This window comes from Coregonus lavaretus (assembly GCF_964263955.1).
Source record: "Coregonus lavaretus genome assembly, chromosome: 35".
In the NCBI taxonomy this organism is placed as follows: domain Eukaryota; kingdom Metazoa; phylum Chordata; class Actinopteri; order Salmoniformes; family Salmonidae; genus Coregonus; species Coregonus lavaretus.
Genome location: NC_140022.1, coordinates 8,919,530 through 8,937,245, shown reverse-complemented (window position 1 = coordinate 8,937,245; position 17,716 = coordinate 8,919,530). Strand labels below are relative to the sequence as shown.

The window sequence follows — 17,716 nt, the reverse complement described above, 5'->3', positions numbered from 1 at the left end:
CAAAGATCTCGTTGTACCATAACAGAAAAGATTTTGAAATATACTGACTGACAACAGTTAGAAATCTAAACTCAATTTGGTGTGAGGGTTGGGTCCAGTAACAGTTTTTTCCATTAAATGCTCCAAGACAGCAGGTGGCGCTAATGTAATGCAGTGTTTTCTTTTCACCGACCAGTTTATGTGAAATGAGAACACTGTCAATTGTTGTTCCAAGGTCGCTACACAGAATCAGAGAGAGGTTTCAAACAAGATTTATTTGATAAAACGAACAGCTACACTTTCATAACCATTGCCAATATGTCCAAATTACAGTTGTTGAATGTATTCGTCACCGAGCGTTTATCGGCGGCTGCTGTGGAGATATTCGGAGTCGTGGAGAAGACTATAGCAGAGTATCAGGAAGAAATCTGCCGTTCAGCAGAGGAGAACGAGCGTCTACGGAGGCTGTTGGACATGGCTACCAAACCAGAGATATCGTTACACAGAGCAGGTTTGTTGTGAAATACAGTTGTACGAGATTTAATTTGTAGACTAATAGACTAGATTAATGTGGCACGTTGTGATATGCCAAAGGGGAGGAGAAGTGTGTAGCTTCATCCCAATATGGCGACTGGATTAAGGCGAGTGGAAAGGAGAGGGTATATCAAAAGCGCTCTGGTATAGGTTAGACGGTTTTGATTGGTGTTTTTTTTCCCGTCGGTTTCTTACCATGCAACTCAACTACTTTATTGAGCTACTGTACCGCAAGAGTTTGGATTTCTGTTTTTAAGCCAGAGGATGAGTCTGAGCATTGGTGGAAAAAGTACAAAATTGTCATATATGAGTAAAAGTAAAGATACCTTAATAGAAAATGACTCAAGTAAAAGTGAAAATCACCTAGTAAAATACTACTTGAGTAAAAGTTTAAAAGTATTTGGTTTTAAATATACTAAAAACAACCTAGTAGTCCTCTGTAGCTCAATTGGTAGAGCATGGCGCTTGTAACGCCAGGGTAGTGGGTTCGATCCCCGGGACCACCCATACGTGAAAATGTATGCACACATAACTGTAAGTCGCTTTGGATAAAAGCGTCTGCTAAATGGCATATTATTATTATTAAGAACCGCTGGGTCTCGAGGGACCCCCTTTAAGCAAAATTCTAACAGTGTAATTAATACATTTCATATATGCTATTACTAAAATAATCACTTGGTTGTGTTCTTGATGGTGTTAGGTAACATTAGAGAACGATCCCCCCCTCCCCCCCATTTCAGATAACAAAATAGCATTTTCATTATTTTATGTTGATGTAGGCTATGTAAAAACACATTCAACTGTTAAATCAATTTTATTTGTGGAGTGCCTTTGTTACAACTATGAAACAGAAACAATCTGCGCTGGAACATGGTAACAGCTTGATTTTCTTTACAAAATACTAGGGCTGGGTGATATGGCCAAAATATCATATCAAAGTATTTTTCAGATGTTGATGGTATTTGACGGGACTTTATGTTTTTGAATAATACAAGTTATACATTTGCTTTACGAGTAGTGTGTGACCCTAGGGTGGCAACACATACATTCCAAGTGATTTCAATGGGTCTTGCTCCATTCTGATTGTTTTATACTGTTCAATTAAACTTCAACCAAAACATTATTTCCTGCACTCATTTGAGATCATTTCCACACTGCCACATAGGGCTGCACGATATGGGCAAAAAATCGAGGACTTATTTTTAACCAAATGTTGCAATTGTGATTTGACTTGCGATTTAGATCAACACTTGGGTCAACTGTTGGAATCATGGACAAATAATGATTATTCTAATTATATAAATAGTGGCCACTTTGAATACAGTGTTGTTCGACATGACAACAAATGAAAATGCCAGGAAGGAGTTACTGTGACAGGGTAGGAACCAAAGTGATGGTCAGTGTTTCCTAGGGGACCCTATAATCTTTCTCTTAGCTACTTCATGTAGGTAACATATTCAAGCTTTGCCTATTCCTCTTTGATTTAGAAGATACTGTTGCACAAACAAAATGCTGATTTAGCCTACACCATCACTGGTATCAGGCTGTATAGCTAGCTACGTTTGCTCTGACTCAGTACATTACATTACATATTTTTGTAGGTCAGAAGTGTCCGTATAGCCTTTTCCGTGCTGTAGTGTAGACTAGTCAACAAAATAGTATTCTTTTTGAGCACAGAGAGGCCTTCCAAACAAAATTACAGATATTTTATTAAGATAATACATTAAATAAATATTGATTGAATATATTTTTTCCCCTCCAGACTTCCAGCTACTCACTCCCACTGTTCCCCCTGAGCAGCAGAACTGTGAGCAGGAGTGGAGCCCCAGTCTGGGGCAGGAGGACCCAGAACCCACACAGATTAAAGAGGAACAACAGGAGCTCAGACTCAGCCAGGAGGACCCACCTCAGCCCTCACATCTTTACCAAATCCAAACTGTGGATGACGGAGAGAGGGGTATTCTACCTATCATCATAACTGAAGAGATCAAAACAGAACCTGATGGAGAGGGCTACAAAGTACCAGAACCAACTAGTGATCAGCCCCTCTCAGTTCATCCAGACTTCTCTGCTGCAGTGGAGAAACCATATCAGTGTAAACAATGTGGCAACAGCTTCACACGTAAGGGACACTTGACCATCCATTCAAGGACACACACAGGAGAGAATCCCTATCAGTGCAAACAATGTGGCAAAAGGTTTAACCAGAAGAGCAACTTGACCATCCATACAAGGGTACACACAGGAGAGAGTCCCTATCAGTGCAAACAATGTGGCAAAATGTTTAACCAGAAGGGACACTTGACCGTCCATTCAAGGATACACACAGGGGAGAGACCATATGAGTGCAAAGACTGTGACAAAGCCTTCAACCAGAAGATAGAATTGACATTGCATATGAGAGCTCATACAGGGGAGAGACCATATATCTGTCCTGTATGCAAGAAAGGTTACATCGCATTAAGCTATTTAAGACTTCATCAGCGTGTTCACAAAGGGGAGAAACCTTACCAGTGCAAATAATTTGGCAAATGCTTTGGTTATAAAGGAAGCTTGAAGTCTCATATGAGCACTCACACAAAAGCTTCAGCCTGAAGTGAGAACAACAAATGATTACTCGCATTGTGAATTTCTTGTTACATCTAACTTGTAAATAATTAGGTTCTATTTCCTACCACTTGACAACAAAACAAATGTACAGTGGGGAAAAAAAGTATTTAGTCAGCCACCAAAAGTTCTCCCACTTAAAAAGATGAGAGAGGCCTGTAATTTTCATCATAGGTACATGTCAACTATGACAGACAAATTGAGGAGAAAAAATCCAGAAAATCACATTGTAGGATTTTTAATGAATTTATTTGCAATATATGGTGAAAAATAAGTATTTGGTCACCTACAAACAAGCAAGATTTCTGGCTCTCACAGACCTGTAACTTCTTCTTTAAGAGGCTCCTCTGTCCTCCACTCGTTACCTGTATTAATGGCACCTGTTTGAACTTGGTATCAGTATAAAAGACACCTGTCCACAACTTCAAACAGTCACACTCCAAACTCCACTATGGCCAAGACCAAAGAGCTGTCAAAGGACACCAGAAACAAAATTGTAGACCTGCACCAGGCTGGGAAGACTGCATCTGCAATAGGTAAGCAGCTTGGTTTGAAGAAATCAACTGTGGGAGCAATTATTAGGAAATGGAAGACATACAAGACCACTGATAATCTCCCTCGATCTGGGACACCATGCAAGATCTCACCCCGTGGGGTCAAAATGATCACAAGAACGGTGAGCAAAAATCCCAGAACCACATGGGGGGACCTAGTGAATGACCTGCAGAGAGCTGGGACCAAAGTAACAAAGCCTACCATCAGTAACACACTACGCCGCCAGGGACTCAAATCCTGCAGTGCCAGACGTGTCCAGGCCCGTCTGAAATTTGCTAGAGTGCATTTGGATGATCCAGAAGAGGATTGGGAGAATGTCATATGGTCAGATGAAACCAAAATAGAACTTTTTGGTAAAAACTAAACTCGTCGTGTTTGGAGGACAAAGAATGCTGAGTTGCATCCAAAGAACACCATACCTACTGTGAAGCATGGGGGTGGAAACATCATGCTTTGGGGCTGTTTTTCTGCAAAGGGACCAGGACGACTGATCCGTGTAAAGGAAAGAATGAATGGGGCCATGTATCGTGAGATTTTGAGTGAAAACCTCCTTCCATCAGCAAGGGCATTGAAGATGAAACGTGGCTGGGTCTTTCAGCATGACAATGATCCCAAACACACCGCCCGGGCAACGAAGGAGTCGCTTCGTAAGAAGCATTTCAAGGTCCTGGAGTGGCCTAGCCAGTCTCCAGATCTCAACCCCATAGAAAATCTTTGGAGGGAGTTGAAAGTCCGTGTTGCCCAGCGACAGCCCCAAAACATCACTGCTCTAGAGGAGAACTGCATGGAGGAATGGGCCAAAATACCAGCAACAGTGTGTGAAAACCTTGTGAAGACTTACAGAAAACGTTTGACCTGTGTCATTGCCAACAAAGGGTATATAACAAAGTATTGAGAAACTTTTGTTATTGACCAAATACTTATTTTCCACCATAATTTGCAAATAAATTCATTAAAAATCCTACAATGTGATTTTCTGGATTTTTTTTCTCATTTTGTCTGTCATAGTTTACGTGTACCTATGATGAAAATTACAGGCCTCTCTCATCTTTTTAAGTGGGAGAACTTGCACAATTGGTGGCTGACTAAATACTTTTTTTCCCCACTGTAGTTGTGTGATGCAGGTTTGGGTTTTTCCATTGATGTTTTGAGGTTGGACTTTAGCATGTATAGCACTTTAGTTAGTCAGTATGTGTTACACCTGTGCTGGCCCACGTGATATTTAAGAGTGGCTGGCCCAGTGGTCCAGTTGTCTTGAGAAATGTGGCGGTCCGGTCAACACCTTTTAGTTGGCTCTCCCTATTTGATTCATAGAAAAATGTTCCTTAAAATGTTCCTTTGTCGGATTTTCCCTGTTTATATTTTTGCTAAACTTTTTGGATTGCTTCGTGTCTTTAAGTCTGGTTTGGGTTTTTCTTTTGTTTGCCTCTTCTTGGGCGCTCATGGTGGGTGTCATTGAGGTTCCAGTTGTTGTGGCTAGTCAACTTAAAGTGGACACCCCCACGACTGTCTTTCAGAACCCCTCCTAAAACCCTGCCTGTTTTGGTTGTTGTCAGTGACTTTTTGTTAGTTCCCCCTTCTGTTTGAGCGACATTATTTGGTTTTCTAGCTGAGGAACGTAACAGTGTGTGTGGAGTGAAAAGCATCAGTCAGTATCAGATTTGTAAGCTCATTTTAGCACTCACTTTTTTCAGATACCTACCCGCCAGGACAATTTGTTTATGCTGGCCCGGGTGGGCGGAGTTTGCACCAGGTGAAAAGTGATTGCATCCGTTTTTGAGACCAGGCTGCCTCACGGGCATGAGCCACTCCTCCCTCACCGCGTTTGCTCGGTCACATGACAGGCCATAGCCCGGTGCACCACGGTTCAGCCTAATCAAACTCCCTCACTGCTGGCTTCAGGAAGCCCTCACTGTTGTGTCTACCACAGAGCACACACTTGGATTTCTAAACAACAGGAGTCCTTGTTCAATTGTAGCCTATTACGTCTTTGTTGACAACCATATAATGCAGCAAATATTTTGTATGTTTTAATAAAGCTTTCTTTTTAAATGGATGTCATAGTGAAACCCTCTTTTTCTCTGTTGAACATGATTTCTGTGATAGTTCATATTAGGCAGGTTTAATACATCCTCTATCAACTCTATTCCCTGCTTCCTACCCCAACCCTATCCTGAACCATAAGGCAGATGGAAAAATATCTGGGCCCGTTTTCATAAAGGATCTCAGATGAGTGCTGATCTAGGATCAGATCGCCCCTGTCCATTCATTATAATTGAAAAAGCTAAACTTATCCTAGATCAGCACCCCTACTTTGAAACGCTTTGTGAATACAATCCCTGACCCTGTGTTACTGGTTAGGGTCAACATTTACCTCCTCTCAGCTGGTGTCTCCTGGGACTTGATGTTTTAAAGGTGCACCAAAGACAGTACAGTATGAAGAGGGGCAGAAACTGCTTCTCCAATAGAAATCCCGATCACACTTGTAGGCGATGTCATGGCGTCATTGGCCAGCTAAGCACATGCTCAGAAACACGTCACCGGGTCTAACGGTCATCTCACCCCGAACTGCGCATGTGCAGGCTGTCAAATCAAAGGCACTCCTTCCATATAAAGTTGTTTGATAAATTAAAACGTGTCACTTTCACAAGGTTGGAGTAATAACATGTTAAACTACTTAAGACATTGGCTCGAATCAAGGTTTTGCCTTTAGATTGAGAAAATTAACAACTATGGAAGATTTTTTCAATTTTTTCAATTCACCTCTGCTTGGTCTGTTTTGCAAGCATCCCGGAAGACTCGAGATGTTGCGCCTCTGGTTTTACGCCTCGATCACACCGACAGCGTCATTGTATTTTGGTACACCAGAACTACATGAATTTCCAATTGAACACTGCGTTTGCCTTGCAGCATTGCGTTGCAAAGGCAGTTGCAGTGCTTTCTGTGTGGTGCATACATTGGATTTATCGAACGTATGCATCAAATTGGATGTGTAGATGGCTTGAAGGAAATGGTGGCAGAAGATGAAAGTTTAACTTTTGTTGCACACATATGCAGATGATGCTGCGTACCATTTTGCCCAATGACGCTGTAGGTGTGTTCAAGGTGTTAGAAACGTTGGGGGTGCACAACAGTAGTAGGCTTGATTACCAACAATGACGAGACCGCCTACAGGGAGGAGGTGAGGGCTCTGGGAGTGTGGTGCCAGGAAAATAACCTCTCACTCAACGTCAACAAAACAAAGGAGATGATCATGGAGTTCAGGAAACAGCAGAGGGTGCACCCCCCTATCCACATCGATGGGACCGCAGTGGAGAAGGTGGAAAGCTTCAAGTTCCTTGGCGTACACATCACTGACAAACTGAAATGGTCCACCCACGCAGACAGTGTGGTGAAGAAGGCACAACAGAGCCTCTTCAACCTCAGGAGGCTGAAGAAATGTGGCTTGGCACCTAAAACCCTCAAACTTTTACAGATGTACAATTGAGAGCATCCTATCGGGCTGTATCACAGTTCGGCAGACCGCATCACCCTCTGGAGAGCCCTGCAGTTGCGGGCGGTGCAGTTGCCGTACCAGGGCTCTCCAGAGGGTGGTACAGTCTGCCAAACGCATTACCGGGGGTAAACTACCCGCCTTCCAAGACACCTACAGCACCCGATGTCACAGGAAGGCCAAAAAGATAATCAAGGACATCAACCACCCGAGCCACTGCCTGTTCACCCCGCTATCATCCAGAAGGCGAGGTCAGTACAGGTGCATCAAAGCTGGGACCGAGAGAATGAAAAACAGCTTCTATCTCAAGGCCATCAGACTGTTAAATAGCCATCACTAGCACATTAGAGGCTGTTGCTGCCTATTGAAATCACTGGCCACTTTAAGAAATGGAACACTAGTCACTTTAATAATGTTTACATATCTTGCACTACTCATCTCATATGTATATACTGTATTCTATAATATTCTACTGTATCTTAGTTCATGCCACTGTCATTGCTTGTCCATATGTATATATTCTTAAATTCCATTCAAATCAAATTGTATTGGTCACATGCGCCGAATACAACAGGTGCAGACATCACAGTGAAATGCTTACTTACAGCCCTTAACCAACAGTGCATTTATTTTTAACAAAAAAAGTGTTGAGAAAAAAAAGAGCAGAAGTCAAATAAAATAACAGTAGGGAGGCTATATATACAGGGGGGTACCGGTGCAGAGTCAATGTGCGGGGGCACCGGCTAGTTGAGGTAGTTGAAGTAATATGTACATGTGGGTAGAGTTAAAGTGACTATGCATAAATAATTAACAGAGTAGCAGCAGCGTAAAAAGGATGGGGTGGGGGGCAGTGCAAATAGTCTGGGTAGCCATGATTAGCTGTTCAGGAGTCTTATGGCTTGGGGGTAGAAGCTGTTGAGAAGTCTTTTGGACCTAGACTTGGCACTCCGGTACCGCTTGCCGTGCGGTAGCAGAGAGAACAGTCTATGACTAGGGTGGCTGGAGTCTTTGACAATTTTGAGGGCCTTCCTCTGACACCGCTTGGTATAGAGGTCCTGGATGGCAGGACGCTTGGCCCCAGTGATGTACTGGGCCGTACGCACTACCCTCTGTAGTGCCTTGCAGGCCAAGCAGTTCCCATACCAGGCGGTGATGCAACCAGTCAGGATGCTCTCGATGGTGCAGCTGTAGAATCTTTTGAGGATCTGAGGACCCATGCCAAATCTTTTTAGTCTCCTGAGGGGGAATAGGCTTTGTCGTGCCCTCTTCACGACTGTCTTGGTGTGTTTGGACCATGATAGTTCGTTGGTGATGTGGACACCAAGGAACTTGAAGCTCTCAACCTGTTCCACTACATTCCTTACTAGATTTGTGTGTATTAGGTATATGTTGTGAAATTGTTAGATATTACTTGTTAGATATTACTGCACTGTTGGAGCTAGAAGCACAAGCATTTCGCTACACACGCAATAACATATGCTTAACACGTGTATGTGACAAATATAATTTGATTTGATTTGATTTATACAGAAATCGCTCCGCCATTTATTGGTTGCTAAAATTGTAATAGTTCGCCTAATTTAAGTTCATGTGACAAAATAAGCAAGTATAGTGTAGAGAGTCCTTGTACCATCTAAACCGCTGTAAAATATATTTTCCATAACCAAAAACATTGTATTTACAGCTGTTTGAAGCTGTTGTACAACCGAAAGTAAAAGATGCAAAAACTAAACGTAAGAACTGGAAGCATATAAATACTGCACATAGAACAGATCTACCACTTCTTAGACCTGCTTTCAATGAGTGACAGATCTATAACTACCATTTCTAAGTGAATTTGGTCGTGTCGCCCCAAAAGTTACATATTGCAGCTTTAATGAGAAGGAACTAAAAGACAAGACAAAGGCATGGGGAAAAAAACGGTGTTTTGTCTGTTTGGGACCCATATTGAAACTGAGGGCAAAGCTCATCTTGGTGGTCCAGGTAATGTGGCTCAAAGATCTCGTTGTACCATAACAGGAAATATTTTGGAATATGCTGACTGACAACAGTTAGAAATCAAAACTCAATTTGGTGTGGGGATTGCATCCAATAACTGGTTTTCCATTAAATGCTCCAAGACCGCAGGTGTCGCTATTGTAATTGAGTCTTTTTTTCACAGACAACCTTTACTGAAAGGAAAACACCGTCCATTGTTCAAAGGTCGCTATCGGCCTGTACGCAGAATCAGTGAGAGAGGTTTCAACCAACATTTCTTTAATAAAACGAACAGCTAGACTTTCATAACCATCGCCAATATGTCCAAACTACAGTTGTTGAATGTGTTCGTCACCGAGCGTTTATCGGCGGCTGCTGTGGAGATATTCGGGGCCGTGGAGAAGACCATAGCAGAGTATCAGGAAGAAATCTGCCGTTCAGCAGAGACGAACGAGCGTCATCGGAGGCAGTTGGACATGGTTAGCAAACCACAGATAACGTTACACAGAGCAGGTTTGTAGCGAAATACAGTTGTAACGAGATTTGATTTATAGACTAGATTCATGTGGCACGTTGTGATATGCCAAAGGGGAGAAGCTAAACTGACATGCCCAAATTGATGACGTGTATCGCGCAGTTGAGACGAATGGATTCGGTTGTCAATCGTCCTGATGAGACAAGTTTATGCTGTCAACAACCGCATAGCTGTAGTTAAAACGTGTAGAAGAAAGTGATGTTTATTTCGATGGGCGAGGGAGAAATAACTTGTAGTATTGGTCACCATTCTAGATATCACCGTGACCTGCCAATTAGCTAACGTAACGAGAAAACTCTATTCGTTGGAATACTGCGTTACGAGTGCTTATTTCAAAGAGAGCTCCGTAAGCCTCGCCCTACCCAGTGGGCAAAACTAGGTATGTTGCACTGGGACACATTTTAATATGAAAAAAAGCCTCTCATACATTGGATCCGCCGTGGTTCAGTGTAGCCTAGTTATGCTAATATATTTGAGACCAGTGTGTTGCAGTTAATTTCGTCTTTGACTTAATAAGTAAAATATCTTTAAGTAGTAAGTAGAACATACAGTGCATTCGGAAAGTATTCAAACACCTTCCCCTTTTCCCCATTTTGTTACGTTACAGCCGTATTCTAAAATTGATGAAATTATTTTTTCCCCTCATCAATCTACTCAAAATACCCCACAATAACACAGCGAAAACAGGTTTTTAGAATTGTTCCAAATTTATTGAAAGTAATAAACAGCTACCTTATTTACATAAGTATTCAGACACTTTGGTATTAGACTTTCCATTGATCCTTGATGTTTCTACAACTTGATTGGAGTCCACCTGTGGTAAATTCAATTGATTCAACATGATTTGGAAAGGCACGCACCTGTCTATATAAGGTCCCACCGTTGACAGTGCATGTCAGAGCAAAAACCAAGCCATGAGGTCGAAGGAATTGTCCGTAGAGCTCCGAGACAGAATTGTCGAGGCACAGATCTGGGGAGGGGTACCAAACAATTTCTGCAGCATTGAAGGTCCCCAAGAACACAGTGGCCTCCATCATTCTTAAATGGAAGAAGTTTGGAACCACCAAGACTCTTCCTAGAGCTGGACACCCGGCTAAACTGAGCAATCGAGGAAGAAGGTCACTGACAGAGCTCCAGAGTTCCTCTATGTAGATGGGAGAACCTTCCAGAAGGACAACCATCTCTGCAGCACTCCACCAATCAGGCCTTTATGGTAGAGTGGCCAGACGGAAGCCACTCCTCAGTAAAAGGCACATGACAGCCCGCTTGGAGATTGACAAAAGGCACCTAAAGGACTCTCAGACCATGAGAAACAAGATTCTCTGGTCTGATGAAACCAAGATTGAACTCTTTGGCCTGAATACCAAGCGTCACGTCTGGAGGAAACCTGGCACCATCCCAACGGTGAAGCATGGTGTTGGCAGCATCATGCTGTGGGGAAACCTGGCACCATCCCTACGGTGAAGCATGGTGGTGGCAGCATCATTCTGTGGGGATGTTTTTCAGCAGCAGGGACTGGGAGACTAGTCAAGGGAAAGATGAACGGAGAAAAGTACAGAGAGATCCTTGATGAAAACCTGCTCCAGAGCGCTCAGGACCTCAGACTGGGGCGAAGGTTCACCTTCCAACAGGATAACAACAATGACCCTAAGCACACAGCCAAGACAACGCAGGAGTGGCTTCGGGACAAGTCTCTGAATGTTCTTGAGTGGCCCAGCCAGAGCCCGGACTTGAACCCGATCGAACATCTCTGGAGAGACCTGAAAATAGCTGTGCAGCGACACTCCCTATCCAACATGACAGAGCTTGAGAGGATCTGCAGAGAAGAACGCCCCAAATACAGGTGTGCCAAGCTTGTAGCGTCATACCCAAGAAGAATCGAGGTGGTAATTGCTGCCAAAGGTGCTTCAACAAAGTACAGAGTAAAGGGTCTGAATACTTAATAATGTAATATTTCATTTTTAAATATTTTTTTATACATTTGCAAAAATTTCTAAACCTGTTTTTGCTTTGTCATTATGGGGTATTGTGTGTAGATTGATGAGGGGGGGGGGGGGGGCGACAATTTAATCAATTTTAGAATAAGGCTGTAACGTAACAAAATGTGGACAAAGTCAAGGGGTCTGAATACTTTCTGAATGCACTGTACTGTACCATCGTATACTAGCTGAATTATTGGGATCATCTGATTACCACCAGTGTTTGGAATACATTGAGCTCGTTGACAAAAACAGACCATGGGACGCCTTTTCACACAGAGATTTATTTGTCAAAGGTCCACAATGGGTCTGTGTAAACTATGCGATTATATTGGAGACAGGTTTATAGCAGTGAATGTCATCCAATTGTTTACTGTTATAGTATTTCTAAGTAGCAGCCATATCAGCCAGGGAAACTAATTGAAAGAGCATTCAGATTTTTCTGCCTGACTGGTGCGCTTTACCTAAATTGTTAGGATTTTCTTGTGATCACAACAAAAACACTTATTTTGCTCAAATAGAGAGATAATTAAATTGTGTTTCTTTAAAAAAGAAGGGCCTGACTGACATGGACTTTTCCTCACCTTATTCTCCTTGTGGTTATCCATGGTTGTTGGTTACTCAGATAAAATGGAATGAATCTGAACAATCTCCCAAGTTCCAACTTCGGCAGAGAAGTTTCAAATTCTCCACATTAAGCGTCTCAATCACATCACGTGAAGGGAACCACCAAGACTCTTGCTAGAGCTGGACACCCGGCTAAACTGAGCAATTGAGGAAGAAGGGCCTTGGTCAGGGAGGTGACCAAGAACCCGATGGTCACTGACAGAGCTCCAGAGTTCCCATAGGTCGTTTGGCGACCCGTTACGAAAACAAAAGAGAACTACTGTAGCTAGCTGGGGAGGGCTGGTTACAATGACTGACTGAACAGAATCCGTTCGTCGCCACTCCACTCGCTCTACGCGACATACGTCATCCATTTTGTGCACCAGGCGTGTCCGTAAAGCGTCTCCCATGCCAAAGAGCTTCGTCTCTTCCTTGGTCGTCACTAGTTACCACAGCCACAATGCCATAAACCCAGCATATTTTAAAATATTTATCTTTAAAATGTTAACCTAACCTTAACCACAGCAGTACCCTAACCATAAATTAAGATCAAGAAGCACATTTTCGTTTTTGTGATTTTTTTTGCGATTTAGCCAATTTTGACGACGTGGCTGTGGTAACTAGTGGAAACCGTTTTCCTCTCTGGCTATGCTGCACCGTTGAACGCAACTCTGGTTCGCCAACATTGCTTTGTTAAATCACGTGCTGGGGTAGCGGCTATAAGGACACACCTGTCCTGTAAACAACTAACCAAAATCTAAAACTGACCCTTACCTTAACCCTAACAAAACCCTTAACCCTAACCATAAACTTAACCTAATTCGAACAAATTCTGAAATTAAATATATTTTTGTATGTCAGGAGTGTCCATAAAGCCTTTTCCATGCTGTAGTGTAGACCAGTCAACAAAAGTCTTATTTTTGAGCACAGAGAGGCAAAAATTACAGATATTGTATCAAGATAATAAGTCAAAATATTGATTTGAATATATATTTTTCCCTCCAGACTTCCAGCTACTCACTCCCACTGTTCCCCCTGAGCAGCAGAACTGTGAGCAGGAGTGGAGCCCCAGTCTGGGGCAGGAGGACCCAGAACCCACACAGATTAAAGAGGAACAACAGGAGCTCAGACTCAGTCAGGAGGACTCACCTCAGCCCTCACATCTTTACCAAAACCAAACTGTGGATGACGGAGAGAGGGGCACTCTACCTATCATCATAATTGAAGAGGTCAAAACAGAACCTGATGGAGAGGGCTACAAAGTACCAGAACCAACTAGTGATCAGCCCTTCTCAGTTCATCCAGACTGCTCTGCTGCAGTGGAGAAACCATATCAGTGTAAACAATGTGGCAACAGCTTCACATGTAAGGGACACTTGACCATCCATTCAAAGATACACACAGGAGAGAAATCTTATCTGTGCAAACAATGTGGCAAACGCTTCATCCAGAAGGGCGATTTGGACAGGCATGCAAGGGTACACACAGGAGAGAATCCATATCAGTGCAAACAATGTGGCAAAAGGTTTAGCCAGAAGGGAAGCTTGACAGTCCATTCAAGGATACACACAGGAGAGAGACCATATTCGTGCAAAGACTGTGACAAAGCCTTCAACCAGAAGATAGAATTGACATTGCATATGACAGCTCATACAGGGGAGAGACCATATAGCTGTCCTGTATGCAGTAAAAGTTACATAACATTAAGCTATTTAAGACGTCATCAGCGTGTTCACACAGGGGAGAAACCTTACCAGTGCAAAGAATGTGACAAATGCTTTGGTTATAAACATCGCCTAACATCACATATGAGCACTCATACTAAAGGGCTTGAATAATATTACTGCACTGAGTGCTGCAAAAGCTTCAGCCTGAAAGTAATTGTGAATAATTATGTTCTGTTTTCTGGCAAATGACAACAGAACAAATTGTGTAATGTGTGTGGAGGGAAAAGCATCAGTCATTATCAGATTTGTTTGCTGAATCTAGCTCTCACTTTCAGGGACCTACCCTCCAGGACACTGCTGGCTTCAGGAAGCCCTCACCGCTGTGTTTAGCACAGAGCACACACTCCTGTTCTCCGTATACACAAATTACAATGGTATGAAAGAACAGTGACCTCACCTTCATCAAATACCTGTATGTGGACGGCATGGCTCTGGTTTCTTGCCTGGAGGCAAATCCAGCTCAAGTTTCTCCCAGTTAATTGATGGCCTTGTGACATGGTTTGACAATAGCTTAATTGACGTCAATTTCACCAAGACTAAAGAACTATGCCTTGGTGGTAAGATGCGGAATAACGGGAGCCCCTCTCTCGAAAGAGAGCGCATGTCACCATGAAAGGACGTGGAGCAAGACACACATTTTAAGCTGCATGTTAGAATATTGATGTAGCCTATCACATTTGTTTTGACATAATGCAGCAAACAAACTACCTTTCCAGTTTAACCCCCTAGAGTCCATTGAAGCAGCGGTGCGTCAATATAAGTAACATAATAAAAAAATAACCCATAAAAATCTGATTTATTGTATTTATTTATTGGAATGCGTCTCAATCCGCCTATGTCGCACTTCCGCATCTGCGGTGAAAGGTGGCAGAGCTAGAGCGGTGTTTGTCAGACCATGAGACATCACGAAAATCGGTCTTCTCACGAAAACATCAATATCGGTGTAAACAATGTGGCAACAGCTTCACATGTAAGGGACACTTGACCATCCATTCAAGGATACACACAGGGGAGAGATCATATCAGTGTAAAGACTGTGGCAAAGCTTTCAACCAGAAGATACAATTCACATTGCATATGAGAGTTCAAATCAAATTTTATTGGTCACATACACATATTTAGCAGATGTTATTGCGGGTGTAGCGAAATGCTTGTGTTCCTAGCTCCAACAGTGCAGTAGTATCATACAGGGGTGAGAACATATATAGTAGCTGTCCTGTATGCAGGAAAAGTGACATCGCATTAAGGTACACTACATTACCAAAAGTATGTGGACACCTGCTCGTCGAACATCTCATTCCAAAATCATGGGCATTAATATGGAGTTGGTCCCCCCCTTTGCTACTATAACAGCCTCCACTCTTCTAGGAAGGCTTTCCACTAGATGTTGGAACATTGCTGCGGGGACTTGCTTCCATTCAGCCACAAAAGCAATAGTGAGGTTGGGCACTAATGTTGGACGATTAGGCCTGACTCGCAGTCAGCGTTCCAATTCATCCCAAAAGGGTTCGATGGGGTTGATGTCAGGGCTCTGTGCAGGCCATTCGTGTTCTTCCACATCGATCTCGACAAACCATTTATGTATGGACCTCGCTTTGTGCACGGGGGCATTGTCATGCTGAAACAGGAAAGGACCTTCCCCAAACTGTTGCCACAAAGTTAGAAGCACAGAATCGTCTAGAATGTCATTTTATCCTGTAGCGTTAAGATTTCCCTTCACTGGATCTAAGGGGCCTAGCCCGAACCATGAAAATTGACAGAAATTTGACAAACTGACTTGTTGGAAAGGTGTCATCCTATGACGGTGCCACATTAAAAGTAACTGAGCTCTTCAGTAAAGCCATTCTACTGCCAATGTTTGTCTATGGTGATTGCATGGCTGTGTTCGATTTTATACACCTGTCAGCAACGGGTGTGGCTGAAATAGCCAAATCCACTAATTTGAAGGGGTGTCCACATACTTTTATATATAAACTCAGCAAAAAAAGAAACGTCCTCTCACTGTCAACCGTGTTTATTTTCAGCAAACTTAACATGTGTAAATATTTGGATGAACATAACAAGATTCAACAACTGAGACATAAACTGAACAAGTTCCACAGACATGTGACTAACATAAATTGAATAATGCGTCCCTAAACAAAGGGGGGGTAAAAATCAAAAGTAACAGTCAGTATCTGGTGTGGCCACCAGCTGCATTAAGTACTGCAGTGCATCTCCTTCTCATGGACTGCACCAGATTTGCCAGTTCTTGCTGTGAGATGTTACCCCACTCTTCCACCAAGGCACCTGCAAGTTCCCTGACATTTCTGGGGGAATGGCCCTAGCCCTCACTCTCCGATCCAACAGGTCCCAGACGTGCTCAATGGGATTGAGATCTGGGCTCTTCGCTGGACATGACAGAACACTGACATTCCTGTCTTGCAGGAAATCACGCACAGAATGAGCAGTATGGCTGGTGGCATTGTCATGCTGGAGGTTCATGTCAGGATGAGCCTGCAGGAAGGGTCCCACATGAGGGAGGAGGATGTCTTCCCTGTAACGCACGGCGTTGAGATTGCCTGCAATGACAACAAGCTCAGTCCGATGATGCTGTGACACACCGCCCCAGACCATGACAGACCCTCCACCTCCAAATCGATCCCGCTCCAGAGTACAGGCCTCGGCGATAAACGCGAATCCGACCATCACCCCTGGTGAGACAAAACTGCGACTCGTCAATGAAGAGCACTTTTTTCCAGTCCTCTCTGGTCCAGCGACGGTGGGTTTGTGCCCATAGGCGACGTTGTTGCCGGTGATGTAAGGCAGGTCCTCGCCAGACAACAGGCCTACAAGCCCTCAGTCCAGCCTCTCTCAGCCTATTGCGGACAGTCTGAGCACTGATGGAGGGATTGTGCGTTCCTGGTGTAACTCGGGCAGTTGTTGTTGCCATCCTGTACCTGTCCCGCAGGTGTGATGTTCGGATGTACCGATCCTGTGCAGGTGTTGTTACACGTAATCTGCCACTGCGAGGACGATCAGCTGTCTGTCCTGTCTACCTGTAGCGCTGTCTTCGGTGTCTCACAGTACGGACGTTGCAATTTATTGCCCTGGCCACATCATGCCTCCTTGCAGCATGCCTAAGGCACGTTCACGCAGATGAGCAGGGTCCCTGGGCATCTTTCTTTTGGTGTTTTTCAGAGTCAGTAGAAAGGCCTCTTTAGTGTCCTAAATTTTCATAACTGTGACCTTAATTGCCTACCGTCTGTAAGCTGTTAGTGTCTTAATGACCGTTCCACAGGTGCATGTTCATTAATTGTTTATGGTTCATTGAACAAGCATGGGAAACAGTGTTTAAACCCTTTACAATGAAGATCTGTGAAGTTATTTGGATTTTTTTTACGAATTATCTTTGAAAGACAGGGTCCTGAAAAAGGGACGTTTCTTTTTTTGCTGAGTTTATATAGTGTATCTAAGATGTCATCAGCGTGTTCACATGGGATAAATCTTACCAGTGCAAAGAATGTGGCAAATGCTTTAGTTTGAAAGGAAACTTGAAGTCTCATATGAGCACTCAAAAGGGGATACATAAAATATTCAACCTGAAGTGAATCTGAAGTTTAAACAAATGCATACTTTGTCATTGTGCATTTCTTGACACATCCAACTTGTGAATAAGTTTTACATTCTGTTTTCTGGAAATTGATAACAGAACAAATTGTGTCATTTGTGGATGGGAAAGCAT

At 43.2% G+C, this 17,716-nt stretch overlaps 2 protein-coding genes across 3 annotated transcripts; both read left to right on the top strand.

The window, feature by feature from the left end:
- The first annotated feature begins 229 nt into the window (after positions 1-229).
- Positions 230-3,239, top strand: LOC311109471 (uncharacterized protein). Its single transcript, XM_084152388.1, has 2 exons — positions 230-490; positions 2,276-3,239. Exons 1-2 carry the CDS (start codon positions 298-300, stop codon positions 3,034-3,036), a joined length of 954 nt encoding a protein of 317 aa, XP_084008514.1. The 5' UTR covers positions 230-297; the 3' UTR covers positions 3,037-3,239.
- Positions 3,240-9,359: 6,120 nt separating this feature from the next.
- On the top strand, positions 9,360-14,759 carry LOC311109726 (uncharacterized protein). Of its 2 annotated transcripts, XM_084152697.1 has the most exons (3): positions 9,360-9,658; positions 13,271-13,630; positions 14,268-14,759. In XM_084152697.1, exons 1-3 carry the CDS (start codon positions 9,466-9,468, stop codon positions 14,381-14,383), a joined length of 669 nt encoding a protein of 222 aa, XP_084008823.1. In that variant the 5' UTR covers positions 9,360-9,465; the 3' UTR covers positions 14,384-14,759. The 2 variants fall into 2 exon arrangements, with proteins under 2 accessions (XP_084008823.1, XP_084008822.1); XM_084152696.1 differs by having other exon boundaries at positions 9,376-9,658; positions 13,271-14,753.
- The last annotated feature ends 2,957 nt before the right edge of the window (positions 14,760-17,716 follow it).